The sequence below is a fragment of the Phanerochaete carnosa genome (genome assembly GCF_000300595.1).
Source record: "Phanerochaete carnosa HHB-10118-sp unplaced genomic scaffold PHACAscaffold_2, whole genome shotgun sequence".
Classification (NCBI taxonomy): Eukaryota; Fungi; Basidiomycota; class Agaricomycetes; order Polyporales; family Phanerochaetaceae; genus Phanerochaete; species Phanerochaete carnosa.
The window spans coordinates 3337814-3356086 of NW_006767629.1; the positions used below are offsets into that span (position 1 = coordinate 3337814).

An 18273-nucleotide genomic window follows, 5' to 3' on the forward strand; every position below is an offset into this window, starting at 1 on the left:
GTCGGGTCGCAGGGCGCCCGTGGCGGTCCAGGGTCATGCATGTATCATGTTCGACTCGGACGGGATGGGATGTGGCACAGCCGATTGCACGAATATGAAGCAGTGTCGGAGAAACGGGAAAGGGGAGGAAACTTGAGAAGAGACAGAGCGAGATGAGATCGCCTTGAAATCACACCGGTCGAGTCAAGGGAGTCACTTCTGAAGCTTCCTGCCCATCCTCGCGCTCAACCGGCGCAAGGAGATCTGGGGCGAGGACGCACACGAATTCAAGTGAGATCCCTTCATGCGGTCTTTGGGCTGCGTGCTGACAGCTGGGCAGGCCTGAGCGATGGGAACATATTCCCAAAGCGGTGGCAAGTGTGCCTGGTGTGTGGGGCAACCAGCTCACATTCATTGGCGGCCCGCGGGCGTGCATTGGTTACCGGTTTTCTCTTGTCGAGTGCGTCTCACTTGTAACCTCTCCTTATTCCGCCCTCGTGCCCATACCTCCTCCAGGACCAAGGCGCTGCTCTTCGCGCTTGTACGCGCCTTCTAGTTCGAGCTCGCTGTACCGGTTGAGAACATCAAGAGGCGGACCGGCATCATTACGACACGCCCCGTCATCACTGGACCCGACGGTAAAACCAAAGCGTCGCTCCCGCTGATTATTCGGCCATACAGAATGTAGTGCGCACAATTTGGGATGTGGAAGGCAAGCCATCTGGCGTGGCTAACGACATTGGATATCCGGTTCGTTGAAACATCGAGAATGCGACATGAGGACTTTTTTGAATGGAAATTTTATTTTGACACGAATGAAGGGCAGCGAGCAGGAGAGCAGCTGGGAGAGCAAGTACAACAATGCTAGTATCACTCTCCTCAAAAGTTTTGATTTGAATGCACTGGAGCGTGAAGACAAGTTCTGAAAGACTGAAGTACTGAAGATGAAGACTGTTTGTCGAAGAGCATGGCCCTTGTGGACAGTGTTGTCACTGACGGCCATCATGACCCGTCTGACACCTGGTGTCAGTCAAGCACAGGGTGGTAAGTGCAGTTTTTTTCTTGAGAAAACTCAGGCAAAAGCAGCTAAACCATCAGCAAAAAAATTACCCAATGATCTAATCTGGCCAAGCTAGATAGAGGCACCCATGAATATAAGTCAACCCACCCTGAGATTGTTATTGCCATAGTAGATAGAGCACCTGTATGATTTCTAAGGCTTACCAGCCTGGGGACCTTTATCATTCAGTTAAGGTTGGCAATGCATTACCAGGGAGCGCCAGGCTGGGTGGCATTTGCCAGAGAGCTCGCAAGATTTATTCAATAATCGGATTTTTGGGGGCGAGCTCGCACATAAAAAATTAAGATAGCAATTTATATATTCACAAAACTACAATAGGTACAAAACTCGTAGATAAAATACAACGGCATTCAGAGGGCAGCGCTTTCGCAGTGAATGTGAGCGTCAGACAAAAAGCTGTCCCCGGAGCGGCCGTATACTTAGTGCATGATGTGCGTGACTTGTACCCTAGACGAGTTATGCACATAAGTACCTGTGTATGTAGACACCTGCAGACTGCAATGCATACTGTGAGGATATTTCGCGGATCCCGAAGCACAAGAACGGGCCGTACAACCTGTAGGAGCAGTGTCAGTATTCGAGGTTTTAAAGACTGACTCAAAAAGACCTACGCCCCGTGAGTTGACGCTAACGCGCTCGCCGTTGCAAGACGGACCGGGCAGAGTCGTAGGTTGGGGTGCTGCGATACAAGTAGGCACCACTTACTGAACGAAAGGGCGATGTCTTACGAGGGCCTGTACATGAGAACATCAAGTAATCAAGCGCATATATGCATGTCACATACTCTACATGACACACTGAGAGCGATGCGGAAGGGTCCTGTGTCAGAGACGGATATATGCAGGATAATCTCAACAGACCTTGGATGCTCGAGCCGCCATCCCACATTGAAGAACCCTTGCAAACTGTATGGACAGGCAGGAGTCGGTGCTGCAGCTGTTGCGCGTACGAATACATGTAGTCAGGTGCGCTGCAGCACAAGAGAAAAAGTGCATATACATACGTTTGTGACATATTGAGCTTAGCGAGACACGGCGGAGATACCGTTCAGAGGGAGTAAGCAGAGGCGGGGTATGGTGGTGACCAGGAGGAAGAAGCGGCGAGAACGGAAGACCATCGACGCCTTCTATATATGCAGTTTCATAAAAGGAAACTCGTCGGGAGTGACTTTAGGGGAGGTCGAAGGAATCTTAGTGGGCAGACGGCGTGGATGCGATGGGCGGCGAGAAACACATCTCGGAAAGCGAGACGGGTGACGTCATGTCATAACCGAGATCTGGGCGAGCGACTCATGTCGTGTTTAGTGGTATCAGGATAGGATCCAACTTATAATAACATACCGGTCTGAGTTACGATTTGCAATGCAATACCAGTCAGGTATCGCGTGTCCTTGCATTGCCAGCGTTTGCCATCCTGTTAGGCGCTTGCCTGGCAACTCATCCCTGATCTATAACCAATTTTTTTGCTGATGACAAGGCCCAGTTATTCCTCAATTCTACGCCGATGCAAACTGAGGAGAAACTGGTGCAAAACCAGCCAAAATGGTCTAAAACACAGTAAAACTGGCGGAAAACTGAGTTTTGCCTTCGGTTGTTTTCAAGTGAAAACCGGAGAAAGTTGGGGCCTTGTTCAATCAGTTTTTGGCCAATTTTATGCCAGAAAAAAGTGCGCTTACCACCCAGTGAAGAGTCCGCTGACAGGTGTCAGTCTTACGGGGCTAATTTTATACTATTTTGCGCCGATAAAAGTGCAAAAGCACATTCAGTTTGTTTCATAAATGCACCTAAGCTATTCCCCCATGGGGATGTTATCGTTTTAGTGGTACAAAAAGATACACTGCTTTTACACCTTTTGAGATATTAGAAGAGTCGAAATCTCCTTAGGGAGAAATCATGATCATTTCTTTCTCCATGTGTATTATTCTATATATGGATGGCCGAGCGGTATTTGCACCTCTTTTTGCTGCGAGCAGACCAACTTTTTACTACAAGATTGACTAAAAAAAGGCAACTTTGTTTAACTCTTATTTTCAAATTTTACCTATCATATATTTACGCCGGAAAGTGTTCAGGCTAGTGTTGCCGTGGATTCAGATTCTATCCGGATAGAATCCGATCTGGTCTGATAGGTCGCCAATCTGTTCAATCCGGATGGGCGCGGATTCAAGCCGGATTGCAACCCACTCGGAGAATGCCGACTCAGGTGCCATCCATCAATTCTAGGTCAACGCAGTCACGCAAGACTGCACGAGAACGCATCACATCCATGGTAAGTGTTCCTCGTGTTTCGATTCATTGCCTGTAGCTGTGTTTGCCCCCTTTCACCTCTGTTATTTCCTGAGGTTGTTGCTAGAGTAACACAACAGATCAATATATGCATTTGAAAAAATCACACAAGACCTGATTACTGTACGAGCTACTGCCCAGGGACCAGGGCAGCCGGTATGTTTCTTTCAACTTGAAACAACAAGCAACTCAAGCCACACTTCACAGGTCAATAATCTGGCTCCCGAGTGTGAAGTACACAGTGCACTCTGCGTGTTTTTCTCTCTCTGGTGCTCAGCTATAATACATCAGGTGCAGCTGTGCCAAACAAGCCCACCGGTTCTCATTCTCAGCTTCAAACCCATGCTATGAGCCAGGCCCAGCAACGAGAAGACCCCATTAGCCGTCCCCACCTGCCTGTGACTCCCTACTGGCACCTGTTATGACAGAGGTTTCTTTGCAAGCCAGAAGCTTGTCTGATTGCCTTATCCACAGATGAGGTTAGAGCAGAATAAAGAAACGTGAATTTACGAAAGAGCTGAAAGCTGAAGTTGTACTGTACATGCACGGGGTATTTATACTACTGCTCAGCCTAACCTAAGGACTAGTCTACTAGTCAAAGGGACTGCGGGTGAGTCAGTGAAGCTGCGCTCTATGAGTCGGTGAAGGCAGTACTACTAGACTAGAGTCAGAGACAAAAATGGAAATGATATCCCATGCCACCATGTCCATCATAACATTACCCCCCAATCTACCTTCGAGCAACGGTCGAGATTAGTTAAGGGCCCAGATCTCCTCCTGAATCCATGCGACTGCCTCCTCGAGAGCCTTCTTGATGACTATGAGTGGTTTTGACTGCTTGTTGCGGCAGCAGCATTCGCGTTTGAGCTGCCTCTTCGAAACCTTCGCAGGAGTTGTCCAATCTGAGAGAGCGCTCGGGGACGTCCATCCAGGATCGTAATGATCGAGGGATTTGTGTTGGGTGGCGAAGCGGACCAACTTCTTGGTGGCAACATGGCTGTCAGACTCATACAATGGGGGAGACGGCGAGCTCGTCAAAGGGGATGGTTGGTCCCAAAAGGACCAAAAAAACTGGTTGGACACGAGAAAGGACTGGCTGAAAAACGAGGAGGTAATGCGTTCGGAGAGAGGTTGAGAATGAGTTGGCGTGGGGTTCAGCATGGGTTCAAAGTTGTTGATCAAGTAGGCGAAATGAATGGAGGGCCCGAATTGATAGCGATGGGCAGTGTTGACGATACGAACTGCCGAAGGGTGCGTTTCTGAGTAGTTAATGAAATCCCTCCACGCTTCTAGGTGTTCCACGTCTGTCCTCCCAATTTGCGTTCCTGAGTCTCGTGAGCCCTTCATCGTCAATGTGTACCAGGTCCGCAGCGTTGCGATGAGTGTTGGTGAAGTTTTTGTTGAGAGCGTGGAAACTCGCGACAGTCCTTGCAAATATCTTCGTGGGATTGTCTTCTTCCTGAGCAAGTTGCAAGAGGAGCTTGATGGCACTGTAGTCATTGCGGATTTCGGTGAGCTGTTGGAGGTAAGTGGTCTTGCGGTACTTTCGCTCGACTTCTTCTGCGCTAGCGTTGCTCCAGTCCCAGTGGGACTCTGAGTGTTCATTAACGGGGATGGTGCTCTCATGGGAGACTGGAGTGGGTGTGCGAGATTGGGCAATTTTGGGGGCATGGTAGGAGTCGCTCTCCGAGACATTGGCGTCGTAGGTATACTGGACGTTGGGGAGGTTGATAGAGGAAGGGCTCCGGATGTGGATCTGCGAGGTGGACTCGGTGAGAGTGGAGACGGGGATGCACTCGTAGACGGTGGTGAGAGTGGAAGACATTGTGTTGTGGAGAGGCGAGGCTGGTTTGGAGACTTGAGACTTGTTGTAGCTGTGACTGGGGTTGTCTTGGCTGGAGAACGAACAGGCAGATTATGCCTCCTTTTATATGCATTCAGAATATCTTGGGCATTCTTTAGATGAGACTCAGGTTTCCAGGAGTTCTCTGCTTGTGGCTGTTCTTTCCACTTGACGAGGTATTGGACATAGCCATAGAATGTCTTGTGATTGAGTATCGCCTCGACTTCGTGTTCTTCATAGCTGTTGATGATCTCTGGGGGCTGTTCTAGGAAATTGGGGCCGTGTTGCTCGGTTTCATGATACAGGGTGAGAAGCGAGGCGTGGAAGACATCATGAAGTTTTCGTTGCCCTCGAAGATTGAGTTTGTATACCAAAGATCCTAAAACCTCCTTGATTCTGAATGGTCTCTGACGTTTGGGTGCGAGCTTCTTGAAGGGGTAACCATCTCGGAAGTTTGTCATCTCAAGCCAGACTTTTTGTCCCTTCTGGAACGGTGAAAACTTCCTGTAAGCTCTTGAGGCCATGCAATGCTGTGCTTGGTCTAAGGCAGTGTGGGCCTCTTCATGTGCGCGAGTCCGTTCTAGAAGCCATTGTTGTATTGACGAAACCTTGGTCTTGGGAAAGGCTGTGGGGATGATCCTTGGGTGTGAGCCATACATGAGATAGAATGGCGAATGCTTTGTGGCGCTGTGTTCTCGATTGTTGAACGCCACTTCCATATTGGGAAGAAGCTGTGCCCAGCTGTGCGGATTGTTCTGGCAGAAAATTCTGATGTACGCTTCTATCTCTTGATTGGCTCTTTCCGTTTGACCATCGGTCTGAGAATGGTATGCGGTGCTCATTCGTCCTTGTACTCCGGTTAGCTTCCACAATTTTCTCATGACTTGAGAGTCGAATTGCGGACCCCAGTCCGTGAGAAAGACGTCTGGTAGTCCAAATCTTTGGTAGACATATTGATGGTAGAGTTTGGCTGTGCCTAGCGCGTCTATCTTCTCTGTGCAAGGGCAAAGAATTACCCCCTTCATAGAACCATGGTCTACCACAACCATTTGAGCATTATATCCGTGAGACGCCTGGAGATGGGTGATGAAGTTGCAGGTTGTGAACGCGAATGGACGGTTCTGTCGAGTGGATTTGATTGGTTGAAGGGGTGGAATAGTTGGTTGATGATTAACCTTCATTTGTTGGCATTTTGTGCAACCTCGGACATAGTTTGAGATGAAGGTTTGCATGCTTGGCCAGAAATATTCGCGTCGGATGAGTTCTCCTGTTTTCCATTGTCCAGGATGTCCTGCTCCAGGGAAATCATGATAGAAGAATATGATGTGGCGTCGGAGTACTTGATTTGCTGGTATATAGCATTGTTCTTTGTAAAAGAGTAGTCCGTCTCTTTCTTCCCATTGATCCGTGTTCAACTTGAAAGGAAATGTGTCTGTTTTTCCTAGTCATGCTGATCGTACTTGTTCAGTGATGTCGTCATGTGTAAGGTGTTTTTGAATATCTTCTGCCAACTTATAGTCTACACTTGAAGTGGGTGCTTCGATTTCGATGTCCAAGATGATTGCATCTTCTGTGAATAATGAATCTGGTAGGAGAATTATGGCGACAAATTTGTCCTCAGGTAGTAACACTTCTTCTGTATTATCAAATTTTGCATCAGCTGGTGCAGAGGTTCTTGTCATAGCGTCTGCTTGAATGAGTCTAGTGCCTGCATGGTGTTCAAGTTTGTAATTGAACTGGGACATGAATAGTTACCATCTTGCTTGTTGTCTATTCAATTGTTGTAGAGATCGGAAGTACGTGAGGTTCTTGTGATCTGTGAGGATTTTCGTGGTGCTTGGATTTCCTTCTAGGTAGTGGCGCCACGCTTCGAGCGCTTGTACTATTGCCAGTAATTCTCTATTATAGATTTCGTAGTTGCGTTCTGCTGGGTTGAAGGATTGGGATAGGTAGGCAACTGGTAGCCAATCTCCGTTGATATCCTGTTGTCGGAGTACTGCTGCTGTTGTGAAAAGTGAGGCGTCTGCTTCAATGAGGAATGGCTTTGTGGCGTTCAGCATCAATAGAAGAGGCGCTGAGGTAAATCATTGTTTTAGCGTCTCGAAAGCCTTCTGACATTTGTCTGTCCAATTGAACGGCTTGTCTTTTTTGGTGAGTTCATTGAGTGGCTTTGCAATGTCTGAATATTGGTCAATGAAGCATCGATAGAAATTGCCGAATCCTAGAAATCCTCGAACTTGTTTGACAGTGGTTGGTATCGGCCAGTCTAGTATTCCTTTTATCTTGACTGGGTCCATGGCGACTTGATTGTGTGATACGAGTGCTCCGAGGGATTCGACTTGCCATGCATCGAAGGTGCATTTCTCGAGTTTGAGGAAAAGGTCATTGTCGCGGAGCCTTTGAAGGATTCTTCGTGTTCACTTTCTATGTTCATCTTGATCGGATGAATGGATAAGCATGTCATCCATATAGATGACTAGCCATCCTTCATTGACCATGTCACGGAATAGGTCATTCATCATTGCTTGGAACGTTGCCGGGGAGTTGCATAGTCCGAAGAACATGACTGTTGGTTTGAATAGTCCTCTGTTCGTTTTGAAGGCTGCTTTCCATTGATCTCCATCTTTGATTCGTACATTGTTGTATCCTGCTTGTAAATCAAGCTTAGTAAATATGCTTGACCCTTTGAGTTGATCAACGAGGTCTGAGATGAGAGGAAGTGGGTATGTGTTTTTGATAGTGCCATCGTTCAAATACCGGTAGTCTTGGCATGGTCGTAATGTTTCGTCTTTCTTTCCTACGAAGAAGAATGGTGAGGCCATTGGTGATTTTGATGGTCGTATGTAGCCTTTTTGCATATTCTCATTGAGGAATTTGTCGAGTTTCTGTTGTTCTAATGGAGATAACGGATAGACCTTGCAATCTTTAGGGATGAAATCTGGTTTTCAGGTCAATAGCATGGTCGTATGATCTTGATTTTGGAAACCGTTCAGCTGCTTGTTTTTCAAAGACATCTTAATAGTCTTGATAAGCAGTTGGTAGTTTGTTCTTCATATTCTCTGTTGCCTGTTGTGCCATTGCCATTGCCAGGTTGATTTTCGTGTTAATCCATAAAGATGCTATGTCTTTGGCCATTTCATCTGGTTCGGTGCGCATGGTGTATGCGAAGGAGTCTCCTGGAGTGTATGCGAGGATATAGTCTCCTTCTTCACATTGTTCAGCTTGTATGATGGGTTCTAAGGCAATTATCAAAGAGATGTGTATAGACCAGTCCAGAGGTGCTCCTTTCCTGAGAAGATGCAGTACGTGCCAGGCTATCTTTTCTGGTCTGGTTTCTTGTATGGTTTTGGTATTGGTGGATCCAAACCCTTTTGATCCTCGTTTATTTCCTGGTAAGGTTTCGACCTGCTTGGGTTTTGCCATAGAGATTCGTTCGAGTACTAATTGCACCACTCGATCTCCTTTGACGACCTTGTGTTCTTCGATTTTGGAGTTGATGAGGAGTATGCAAATTTCTCCAGTATAGTCTCTGTCAATTACTCCTGCTCCTATGTTGATTCCCTTGACTGCTAGTCCGCTTCTTGGTGTGATTCGTCCATAGGTTCCTTCAGGAACTTGAGCGCTTAGCCCTGTTTTGATAAGCATGCGAGATTGAGGTGGTATTATCTGGTCTTCGCTTGCATATAGATCAAGTCCTGCGGCTTCTTCTGTTCCTCTAGTGGGTATTTGTTCTCCTTCTGAGATAGTGACTGCAAATTCTGTTTCTTCTCTAAGGAGTGCTGAGTCGTTGGACGGAAGAGTATTGATGCTTTTTCCTTCATTATCCGGTAATTCCTCGATTTCGCATCTTTGAATTCTTTTTGAGAAGCCTAAAGTGCCTTTGTTCCAGTTGATGGACGGGTTTCTTTCTTGTAACCAGTCCATGCCGAGGATAATGTCTTGTTTGCCTAATTGGGTAACTAACAATCTTTCTTTGGTAGGTTGGTTTCCCACGTTCATGTCAATTTCGACTTTGTTGCGAATGAACCCCAATTTGTTCGGGGTTCCGTCAACATTGAATACCTTGATCAGTTTTTTCAAGGGTTTTTCTTGTAGTCCTAACTCCCGGACTGTTCGTCGATTGATGAATTTGCCTTGTGCTCCTGAGTCGACTAGTGCAAGGACTTTTCCAACGGTTTCTTTCACTCTGATTTGGATGGGAATACACATCGATTTTGATTGCATGTCGGCAATTAATACAGAGGAAATTGATATTCTAAGAGGCGTTGACGTTGGAACAACCCTCAGACATGAAAATCCGGATTAGCTTCGAGGTAATGGGCGAAGAGATCCTTAGCATTGTCCTGAGAGAGTTTGGTTACTTCTTTGACCAAATCTCTGGGTTCGTTATTGAGATCAATGAGGTTGAGTTCCTCTCTGACCATTGTGGTGCGGACATTGGTGGAATTTCCTTTATTCCATTGTTCTGAACATTGGTTTGTCTGAGGGCGGTTGCCCTGTTGCAAGCGATTGGGTTGGTATCTTTCTTGCTGGTCGCGTTGCTGAGGTTTCTTGGGCGAAGGGCAATTTCTGGCAATATGTCCTTTGCCTTCGCAATTAAAGCATGGTCCTTCTCGATGTGTTTGGTCTCGGGAGACGGTGTCGATATCTATGGCATCGGGGTCGCGTTCCTGAGTTCTCCCTCCTCCTCTATTTCCTCCGGAGTGAGAGGTAGTTTTGCCAATCCTTCCTCTGTCTTCCTCGTCTGAGCTTGTCCCATTCTATCTCTGCATTGTCCAATTTGAGTGCTTCTTCTTGCCATCTTTGGAGTGTGGTTGGCTTCTTTTCTCGTTGGATGAGAGTCTTTGCAAGGACGGATTTGAGCCCTCCTGTATAGGTGCATTGGAGATAGGTGTCTGTGCTCGGGTTGTTATACTTGGCTTCTTTGACAAGTTGATTAAATTCGATGTTGTAGTCATTGACTGAGTCAAAGTCTGCTTGCATAATTCTGTCGAGTTTTACAATGGCATCGACTTCACTGTCCACTTTTTGGAAGGCTTTGGCAAAGTCTTCCTTGAATTTGGTCCATGTGGGCCAAGCCATGCTGGTTTCGTATTTGTCGAACTTGGTGCGACACCAGTTGTGTGGCTTCTTTTCGGTGTTGTTGAGTACAAAGAGAATTTTCTTTGCATCCTTGGTTGTGTCTTTGCCTTTAAAGTAGATGTCGCAATCTTTCAGGAAGTCCTGAATTTGTTGTGTGCCATCGAACTTCTGGGGTTTTGGGGTAGAGGCATGTTCATTTGCTTTTTGAAGTGCCTCGATCATTTCTCGCATGAGAGTATTTATGTCTGCCATCGTAGAGGTGGTTTGAAGTTGTCTGGTGACTTCGTATATTTCTTCCTGTCGTTCAGGTGGGATGGGTACGTCGAGATTTGGCAGGGGAATGTCAAATGGTTCGAGTCTAATTTCTGCTACCTGAAGTGATCCTTGTTGTTGTACTTCGGGTGTTTCGTTGTCTACTTTGATAGAGGTAGAGGTTTCTGCCCTACTGGGTGCTCGGCTATGTCTGCGAGATTGATCGTATGGGTGTGATGTATGTGGTCTGGATGGTGGTACGCTGGTGGGTAGTTGAGCTACTTGTTGGGCTTGTTCTTCTCTAAGCCTGGCTTCTTCATTAAGCCTGTCTCTTTCTCGAATAAATTCTTCTTGTGCTGGTTCGCAGAGGACGAGTCCTTGTGGTACTCGTACTGTTCCTGGGTATGCATAGTATCGGTTGGGGCAGAGTTGTTGAAAACAATGTCTCCAGTGTCCTTCGTCGTATTGGTTGTAGTCGTGCCTATTGTCAGGCCTAAGGTCATGTCTGTGTGCTGCTGTGGCGCAGTTGTTCACCCCAGTTGCTTGTGGAGTAGTCGTCTTGACTATTCTTCGTGGCGTAGACCTGTCTTAGGTCCGCCTTGTTGAGAAGCTTTCAGCTAATGTTATGACAGAGGTTTCTTTGCAAGCCTGAAGCTTGCCTGATTGCCTTATCCACAGATGAGGTTAGAGCAGAATAAAGAAACGTAAATTTACGAAAGAGCTGAAAGCTGAAGTTGTACTGTACATGCACGGGGTATTTATACTACTGCTCAGCCTAACCTAAGAACTAGTCTACTAGTCAAAAGGACTGTGAGTGAGTCAACGAAGGCAGTACTACTAGACTAGAGTCAGAGACGAAAATGGAAATGATATCCCACACCACCATGCCCATCATAACAGCACCACTCAGCCTATCCGCACCTACTTCAACCTGCCGGTCCACATCTTCACAGTCAGCTCTCTCCTTCTGTTTTAGCTGCACTGACACCTCAGAACCCCGGGCCGGCTGTCTCAGTGTCAGCCCAGTCGCCTCCGCAGCCAGTACAAGCACCGAAGCGGAAATGCAGACGCAGTGAGGGCGCAGCACTGCCGTCAAATCAATGCATCAATCAGCCAGCTGCACAAATATCTGAGCATCGCACAGAAAAGCAAAGCATATGCTGTCGCAATGGGTGAGCGCCATATTTTTCTTAATGGAAATTCGTCGTACCAAGCCTTTTTTTCAGTTGTACACCCTGATTTCAAATTTACCTGGATAGACAAGCACTGGACAGCCAAGGAGGCTACGGATGCCCAGCGCTGGCTTCAAGAAGCGGTGCGTAGATCTCGTTGCACATATACGCTAAACTTACTCCTGGGTGTATTACTTATTACTGCTTGAATATTGGTGAGAGCTTTGTTCTTCACAGTCCAATCTTCCCCCCAGTGGCCCGTCTCCACCATCATCTCAGAGTTTCACAGCTCGCTCACAGGCTCACGGTGTAGGCTGCATCTGCGCATTGCTCCGAGAACTCTCTGATGAGTCTGTAAGCACCTCAGCTACAGCTTAAAGGAGCAGTGTACAGTCCGAGGCAGCCACCATCGAGCCAGATGTCGATAATAGTCACATTTTGGAGGCAGATTATGCCCACACTGTTGAGGAAGAGGCAACTCGGTATGAGAAGGAGGGTGCTCTCCCTGACACTGAAACAGGGCCGGGCTTTGATATCTGTCACACCTGGCAGGTACGTCACTGCAGTGCGTTATCTTACTGTTGCTCACTACATTACAGGTCAATCAATATCACTTTCCTCTGATCTATCACGTCACACTGGATATCCTGCCTGTGCAAGCTTCTGCTGTCCTGTGCGAGCGCGTCTTCTCATCAAGCAAGGAGATGGATACTCTCTGAAGGATTAATTTGTCCCCCAAAGTGATGGAAAGGCTTCAAATTCTGAAGCATTTGTATCTGCAGCAGCGCAGTGAAAGGCAGCCGGCTGGCTTCCAAGGGTGATCTGGCACCGGCAGTCTCAGTAGAACAAATTGATAGAATGGTTGCAGAAGGCCATGTGGACGAACTAGAGAAGCTATTAATGAGACTGAATCCTAATAATCTACTAATACGTCTGCTACGCTGTCCCCACTTGAGCCTCGCCAGTCTCCGTCTGCTCAGTGAGTTCAGGTGCCTACCATATATAGTGTCTTTGTCAGCTTTCCCACAACCTGCCGGATTATCTGGCGGCCAACTCATCATTATCCGCCACGTGCGGATAATGCCGGATTTTGGACCGGTCCAACTCGTGGCTCATCCGCGGCAACACTAGTTCAGGCTTTTTAGCTTCTTTTCTCACGGACATTTTCGTACCTCTGTCAGCTAAAAATATTTACCAATTAGCCCCGTGTCTGACGCTGACAACACTGCTTGTGGAGATACATCAACGTCATGCCCTTACGTTAGGTTTGAGCGCGCGCAACAGAACGGAGAATGTTGAACCTGCAACATCTCCGTGCTGTTTGAAGTTTGGGACATCGGTCCTAGGGCTCGCATATATAAATTTCATCTTCGTCGACATGGCCTCTTTGAACGGCTTTTAAACAGCCAACATTCGCCATGGATCTCCTGCTCATCGTCTACGCCATCGGAGTCCTCATCGCGCTCGCCCTGTACAAGCTCACATCGTTTATGTGGAGCAGAATCGCATCGCCTCTCCGACACCTCCCTGGTCCCCCAAATGACAGCTTGATTTGGGGAAACGTGGAAGTGATACAGAAGGAAGAGGAATCAGTGCCTCAGGACCGATGGGCTCAGCAGTACGGACACACGATCGCCTACCGTGGACTCTTTAGCGTGCGTGTCCACACCGTCTGCTCATTGTCACAATTTCCTGACAATCCTGTGACCAGACGAAGCGCCTCTGGACGGTGGACACCCGTGCGCTGAACCACATCATGACGCACCATACCATCTACCAGCGTCCGCCGGCCGTCAGGTATGACTTTTCGCGCCTTGTCGGCTCCGGCATATTCGTGACCGAAGGTGCGCTACCCCTCGCGCCGTTCCCTTTTGCATTCTTAATGGGTCCACTCCACAGGTGATCAGCACAAGCACCAGGTGTGCCACACCACCTTGATACCATCCGCCCTAGCTAACTGTTGCCCAGCGCCGCGTGCTTAACCCTGCCTTTGGTCCCGCGCAGATCCGCGATCTGACCGAGATCTTTACGGGAAAGTCGAACCAGTTGCGGGACTGCTGGCTGGAGAAGATATCCAAGAACGGCGGCGCGTCTGCGCAGGTCAATGCGCTCTCGTGGCTCGGCCAAGCGACGCTGGATATCATCGGCCGTGCGGGCTTCGGGTACGAATTCGACGCGCTTAACCCGACGGGAGAGATCAACGAGCTGAGTGAGGCGTTCTCGAAGCTCTTCGCGACACCCCCACGAAGTCGGCGTTTGTTCTCGTTCCTGCAGTCGATCATCCCGCTGCTGCGGCTCATCGTGCGTCTCTGTGTGCTCTTCCGGCGTGGGGGCACATTGCTGACGGGGAGTGGTACTATAGAAAACGGAGAACGACCGCAAGTCTGAGCAGTCGCAGGCAACCATGCGCCGCATTGGTATGCAGCTCATCCGGGAGAAGAAGGCGGCGATCATGACAGAGACCCTCGAGAAGGGCCGGGGAGTCGAACGCAAGGATATTAGAGAGCGCGACCTGCTCACGCTTCTCATTCGCGCAAACATGGCGACGGACATCCCCGAGGACCAGCGGCTGACCGATGACGAGGTCCTTGCGCGTGCGTGTCTCACTCAATTCCGTGCACTCAGAAGACTAATTTGTGTCTCTTGCAGAGGTCCCGACGTTCATTGTCGCTGGCCACGAGACGACGAGCACGGCGACGACCTGGGCGCTGTTCTCGCTTTCACAGCAGCTCGATATGCAACGGAAACTGCGCGCGGAACTGCTGCAGGTGGCCACGGACAGCCCGACGATGGACGAGCTGAACGCGCTGCCGTACCTGGACGCAGTCGTGCGCGAGACGCTGCGGCACCACGCGCCAGTGCCGTCGACGTCGCGCCAGGCGTTCGAGGATGACGCCATCCCAGTGGACGCGCCATACAAGGACAGGTACGGCCGGGTGCGCGAGCACATCGAGATCAAGAAGGGCGACCTCATCTTCTTGCCTATCATGTCTCTGAACCGGCGCAAGGAGATATGGGGCGAGGATGCGCATGAGTTCAAGTGTGTTCCCGTTTTCCATGTGTTCACTGAGCTGCGTGCTGACAGTTAGGCAGGCCTGAGCGATGGGAACACATCCCCGAAGCGGCGACAAGAGTGCCTGGTGTTTGGGGCAACATGCTCACATTCATTGGCGGGCCGCGGGCGTGCATTGGTTACCGGTTTTCTCTTGTCGAGTGCGTCTCACTTGTAATTCCCCCTTATCCCGCCCTCGTGCCCATACCTTCTCCAGGATCAAGGCGCTGCTCTTCGCGCTTGTACGCGCTTTCGAGTTCGAGCTCGCTGTACCGGTTGAGAACATCAAGAGACGGACCGGCATCATTACGACACGCCCCGTCATCACTGGACCCGACGGTAAGACCAAAGCGTCGCTCCCGCTGATTATTCGGCCATACAGAATGTAGTGCGCACAATTTGGGATGCGGAAGGCAAGCTATCTGGTGTGGCTAACGACATGGGATACCTGGTTCGTTAAAGCATTGAGAATGCGACATGAGGACTTTTTTGAATGGAAATTTCATTTTGACACGAATGAAGTGCGGCGAGCAGGAGAGCAGCTGGGAGAGCAAGTACAACGATGCTAGTATCCTTCCCCGAAAGTTTTCGATTCGAATGCACTGGACCGTGAAAACAAGTTTTGAAAGACTGAAGATGCAGGCCGTTTGTTGAAGAGCGCGGCCATTGTGGAGATACTTACATCGAAGGAGACTAATGTGGTTGCCGTGCCCCTACGTTAGGGTTGAGTGCTGCACGACAAGTGTGACAAGTCTCGGCTGGTGCTTGCATCCCCTGCAACATCTCTGTGCAGTTTCAAGTTTGAGCGTACGTTTGAGACATGGTCTTAGAGCTCGCATATATAAGTGTTATCTTCGTCGACATGGACTCACTTAACGGCTATCCTACAACTAACATTCGCCATGGACTACCTGCTTATCGTCTATGCCATCGGGGCCCTCGTTGCGCTCGGCCTCTACAAGCTCGTATGGCTCGTATGGAGCACAAGCACATCCCTTCGACACCTCCCAGGTCCGCCAAACGAGAGCTTGCTCCGGGGAAACTCGAAACCTATAGAGAGCGAAGAGGACTCGGTGCCTCAGGATCGATGGGTTCAGCAGTACGGGCACACGATCGCCTACCGCGGACTCTTTAGCGTGCGTGTTCACATTGTCTGCCCAGTGTTACAGTTTCCTGACGATCCTGTGATAAGATGAGGCGCCTCTGGACGATGGACACCCGTGCGCTGAACCATATCATGACGCACCATAACATCTACCAGCACCCGCTGCACGCCAGGTATGGGCTGTCACGCGTTGTTGGCCCTGGTGTCCTTATGGCCGAAGGTGTGCGTCCACTGTCGCCTCTCATTCCGTTCTGTTCGCATTCTCAATGAGTTAACTTTACAGGTGATCAGCACAAGCACCAGGTGTGCCACACCACCTTGATACCGTCCGCCCTAACTAACTGTTGCCCAGCGCCGCGTACTGAACCCGGCCTTTGGCCCCGCGCAGATCCGCGAACTCACGGAGATCTTCACGGACAAGTCGAACCAGCTGCGGGACTGCTGGTTTAGAGAGATCTCCAAGAACGGCGGCGCGTCTGCGCAGGTGAACGCGCTCTCGTGGCTTGGCCAGGTAACACTGGACGTCATCGGCCGCGCGGGCTTCGGGTACGAATTCAACGCGCTCAACCCGGAAGGGGAGACCAACGAGCTGAGTGTGGCATTCTCCACGCTCCTCTCGGTGCCCCAGCAGGAGCGGCGTTTCTTCACGTTCCTGCAAGTGATCATCCCGATACTGCGGCTCATCGTACGTCTCTGAAGGCTATTCCAGCGTGGGAACTCGCCGCCGACGGGGGGAAATGTTATAGAAATCGGAGAACGACCGCAAGGCTGAAGAAGCACAGGCGACCATGCGCCGCATTGGCATGCAGCTCATCCGGGAGAAGAAGGCGGCAATCATGGCAGAGACTCTCGAGAAGGGCCGGGGCATTGAACGCAAGGATGTGAAGGAGCGCGACTTGCTCACGCTCCTCATTCGCGCAAACATGGCAACAGACATCCCTCAGGACCAGAGACTGACTGACGATGAGGTCCTCGCGCGTAAATGTCTCACTCACTTTCTGTGTGTTCAGAAGAAGACTGACCCGTGTCTCTTGCAGAGGTCCCGACGTTCATTGTCGCCGGCCATGAGACGACGAGCACGGCGACGACCTGGGCGCTGTTCGCACTCGCCCAGTGGCCCGAAGTGCAACACAAACTGCGCGCGGAGTTGCTGCAGGTGGCCACGGACAGTCCGACGATGGACGAGCTGAATGCGCTGCCGTACCTGGACGCGGTCGTGCGCGAGACGCTGCGGCGCCACTCGCCGGTGCCGGCGACGATGCGTGCGGCGGTCGAGGACGACGTCATCCCCGTAGGCACGCCGTACACGGACAGGTACGGCCGGGTGCGTGAGCACATCGAGATCAGGAAAGGCGACCTCATCTTCCTTCCCATCCTGGCCCTGAACCGGCGCAAGGAGATCTGGGGCGAAGATGCGCATGAGTTCAAGTGTGTTCCCGTTTTTACGTGTCCACTGAGCTGCGTGTTGAGATCTGGGTAGACCTGAGCGTTGGGAGAACATCCCCGAAGCGGCGGCAGGTGTGCCCGGTGTGTGGGGTAACCAGCTCACATTCATTGGCGGGCCGCGAGCATGCATCGGCTACCGGTTTTCTCTCGTTGAGTGCGTCTCAGTTGCGATCTCTTCTTGTTCCGCTCTCATGCCCATACCTCCTCCAGGACCAAGGCGCTGCTCTTCGCGCTTGTACGCGCTTTCGAGTTCGAGCTCGCCGTCCCGGCTGAGGTTATCAAGAAGCGGACCGGCAGTATCACGACACGCCCCGTTATTACTGGACCCGATGGTAAGACCAAAGGGTCGCTCCCGCTGATTATTCGGCTGTACAGAGCGTAGTGCACACGGTATGGGATGCGGAAGACAAGCTATCTGAGCGTAGCTAGCGACATTTGGATACTTGGTTCGTGTATGTAGCCTGCTCCTTGCAAACTTACCACTTCAAGGCTCCGCTTGTGTAACATTAGTTTGTCTGTTTCTTCGCCTCGCTTTCGTTGATTCTCTTGGCCTACGTTCACCCGCTGTACTTGTACATAGACCCGCCATTCGCGCACTTCAGCGATACAGCGCGGTCCCGACATTTCGTGCGACCGCGTGCGCTCTCAGTGCTCCTTACTTGGCCAGCAAGATTTCAGCTCGTTGAAATATTCGGAATGCAATACAGCGACTTTGGGAGAAGAAGTGTCCTATTCACAAGGGGGAACTGGACTAACCCTAACCCTAACGACAGGCACGAAAACTCGCCGTTCCGGCTCCGATTAGCTTGCAAACCGCTGTCCGAACGGAGCATTACCAACTTAGTTGCAGGCAGAGCGAGCACAGCTCGCGGCGGAAATTTGCGTAGCGGCTGCTCGATGACTCCAGGCACCTTACACCAGCGATTCGGAGACGACAAACAATCATGCATCCGGGACGGCGTCTGAAGGCGTGTCT

At 50.1% G+C, this 18273-nt stretch overlaps 7 protein-coding genes across 7 annotated transcripts; 5 read left to right on the forward strand and 2 right to left on the reverse strand.

The window, feature by feature from the left end:
* The first annotated feature begins 1362 nt into the window (after positions 1 to 1362).
* PHACADRAFT_250551 (uncharacterized protein) lies at positions 1363 to 2100 on the forward strand. The gene is made up of 5 exons (XM_007392311.1): positions 1363 to 1507; positions 1569 to 1615; positions 1672 to 1857; positions 1921 to 1996; positions 2064 to 2100. The coding sequence occupies exons 1-3, from the start codon at positions 1490 to 1492 to the stop codon at positions 1766 to 1768; spliced, it is 162 nt and encodes a 53-aa protein (XP_007392373.1). The 5' UTR covers positions 1363 to 1489; the 3' UTR covers positions 1769 to 1857; positions 1921 to 1996; positions 2064 to 2100.
* A 1998-nt stretch (positions 2101 to 4098) lies between these two features.
* PHACADRAFT_192195 (uncharacterized protein) lies at positions 4099 to 5170 on the reverse strand (the record flags this gene model as incomplete). Its single annotated transcript, XM_007392312.1, has 2 exons — positions 4099 to 4586; positions 4648 to 5170. The coding sequence occupies 2 exons, from the start codon at positions 5168 to 5170 to the stop codon at positions 4099 to 4101; spliced, it is 1011 nt and encodes a 336-aa protein (XP_007392374.1).
* A 4707-nt stretch (positions 5171 to 9877) lies between these two features.
* PHACADRAFT_192196 (uncharacterized protein) lies at positions 9878 to 11025 on the reverse strand (the record flags this gene model as incomplete). Its single annotated transcript, XM_007392313.1, has 2 exons — positions 9878 to 10733; positions 10805 to 11025. The coding sequence occupies 2 exons, from the start codon at positions 11023 to 11025 to the stop codon at positions 9878 to 9880; spliced, it is 1077 nt and encodes a 358-aa protein (XP_007392375.1).
* Positions 11026 to 12145: 1120 nt separating this feature from the next.
* Positions 12146 to 12413, forward strand: PHACADRAFT_192197 (uncharacterized protein; the record flags this gene model as incomplete). The annotated part of the gene is made up of 3 exons (XM_007392314.1): positions 12146 to 12176; positions 12215 to 12246; positions 12294 to 12413. 3 exons carry the CDS (start codon positions 12146 to 12148, stop codon positions 12411 to 12413), a joined length of 183 nt encoding a protein of 60 aa, XP_007392376.1.
* Positions 12414 to 12870: 457 nt separating this feature from the next.
* Positions 12871 to 13597, forward strand: PHACADRAFT_138071 (uncharacterized protein; the record flags this gene model as incomplete). The annotated part of the gene is made up of 2 exons (XM_007392315.1): positions 12871 to 13349; positions 13406 to 13597. The coding sequence occupies exons 1-2, from the start codon at positions 13113 to 13115 to the stop codon at positions 13595 to 13597; spliced, it is 429 nt and encodes a 142-aa protein (XP_007392377.1). The 5' UTR covers positions 12871 to 13112.
* A 581-nt stretch (positions 13598 to 14178) lies between these two features.
* On the forward strand, positions 14179 to 15187 carry PHACADRAFT_250552 (uncharacterized protein). The gene is made up of 4 exons (XM_007392316.1): positions 14179 to 14288; positions 14344 to 14734; positions 14788 to 14907; positions 14964 to 15187. Exons 1-4 carry the CDS (start codon positions 14234 to 14236, stop codon positions 15133 to 15135), a joined length of 738 nt encoding a protein of 245 aa, XP_007392378.1. The 5' UTR covers positions 14179 to 14233; the 3' UTR covers positions 15136 to 15187.
* A 355-nt stretch (positions 15188 to 15542) lies between these two features.
* On the forward strand, positions 15543 to 17898 carry PHACADRAFT_206038 (uncharacterized protein). The gene is made up of 8 exons (XM_007392317.1): positions 15543 to 15882; positions 15939 to 16071; positions 16135 to 16154; positions 16204 to 16536; positions 16598 to 16829; positions 16889 to 17279; positions 17332 to 17451; positions 17508 to 17898. The coding sequence occupies exons 1-8, from the start codon at positions 15649 to 15651 to the stop codon at positions 17677 to 17679; spliced, it is 1635 nt and encodes a 544-aa protein (XP_007392379.1). The 5' UTR covers positions 15543 to 15648; the 3' UTR covers positions 17680 to 17898.
* Positions 17899 to 18273: the final 375 nt, after the last annotated feature.

What these genes read in the sequence shown, in the direction of transcription:
- PHACADRAFT_206038 (XM_007392317.1), top strand. Translation starts at nt 15,649, where the DNA reads ATGGACTACCTGCTTATCGTCTATGCCATCGGGGCCCTCGTTGCGCTC. An exon ending in TCCCGATACTGCGGCTCATC is followed by an intron (nt 16,537 to 16,597) that starts GTACGTCTCTGA and finishes GAAATGTTATAG; the next exon opens with AAATCGGAGAACGACCGCAA. An exon ending in GAAGATGCGCATGAGTTCAA is followed by an intron (nt 17,280 to 17,331) that starts GTGTGTTCCCGT and finishes AGATCTGGGTAG; the next exon opens with ACCTGAGCGTTGGGAGAACA.
- PHACADRAFT_250552 (XM_007392316.1), top strand. Translation starts at nt 14,234, where the DNA reads ATGGCGACGGACATCCCCGAGGACCAGCGGCTGACCGATGACGAGGTC. An exon ending in CGATGACGAGGTCCTTGCGC is followed by an intron (nt 14,289 to 14,343) that starts GTGCGTGTCTCA and finishes TGTCTCTTGCAG; the next exon opens with AGGTCCCGACGTTCATTGTC. An exon ending in GAGGATGCGCATGAGTTCAA is followed by an intron (nt 14,735 to 14,787) that starts GTGTGTTCCCGT and finishes ACAGTTAGGCAG; the next exon opens with GCCTGAGCGATGGGAACACA.
- PHACADRAFT_250551 (XM_007392311.1), top strand. An exon ending in CACAAGAACGGGCCGTACAA is followed by an intron (nt 1,616 to 1,671) that starts CCTGTAGGAGCA and finishes AAAAAGACCTAC; the next exon opens with GCCCCGTGAGTTGACGCTAA.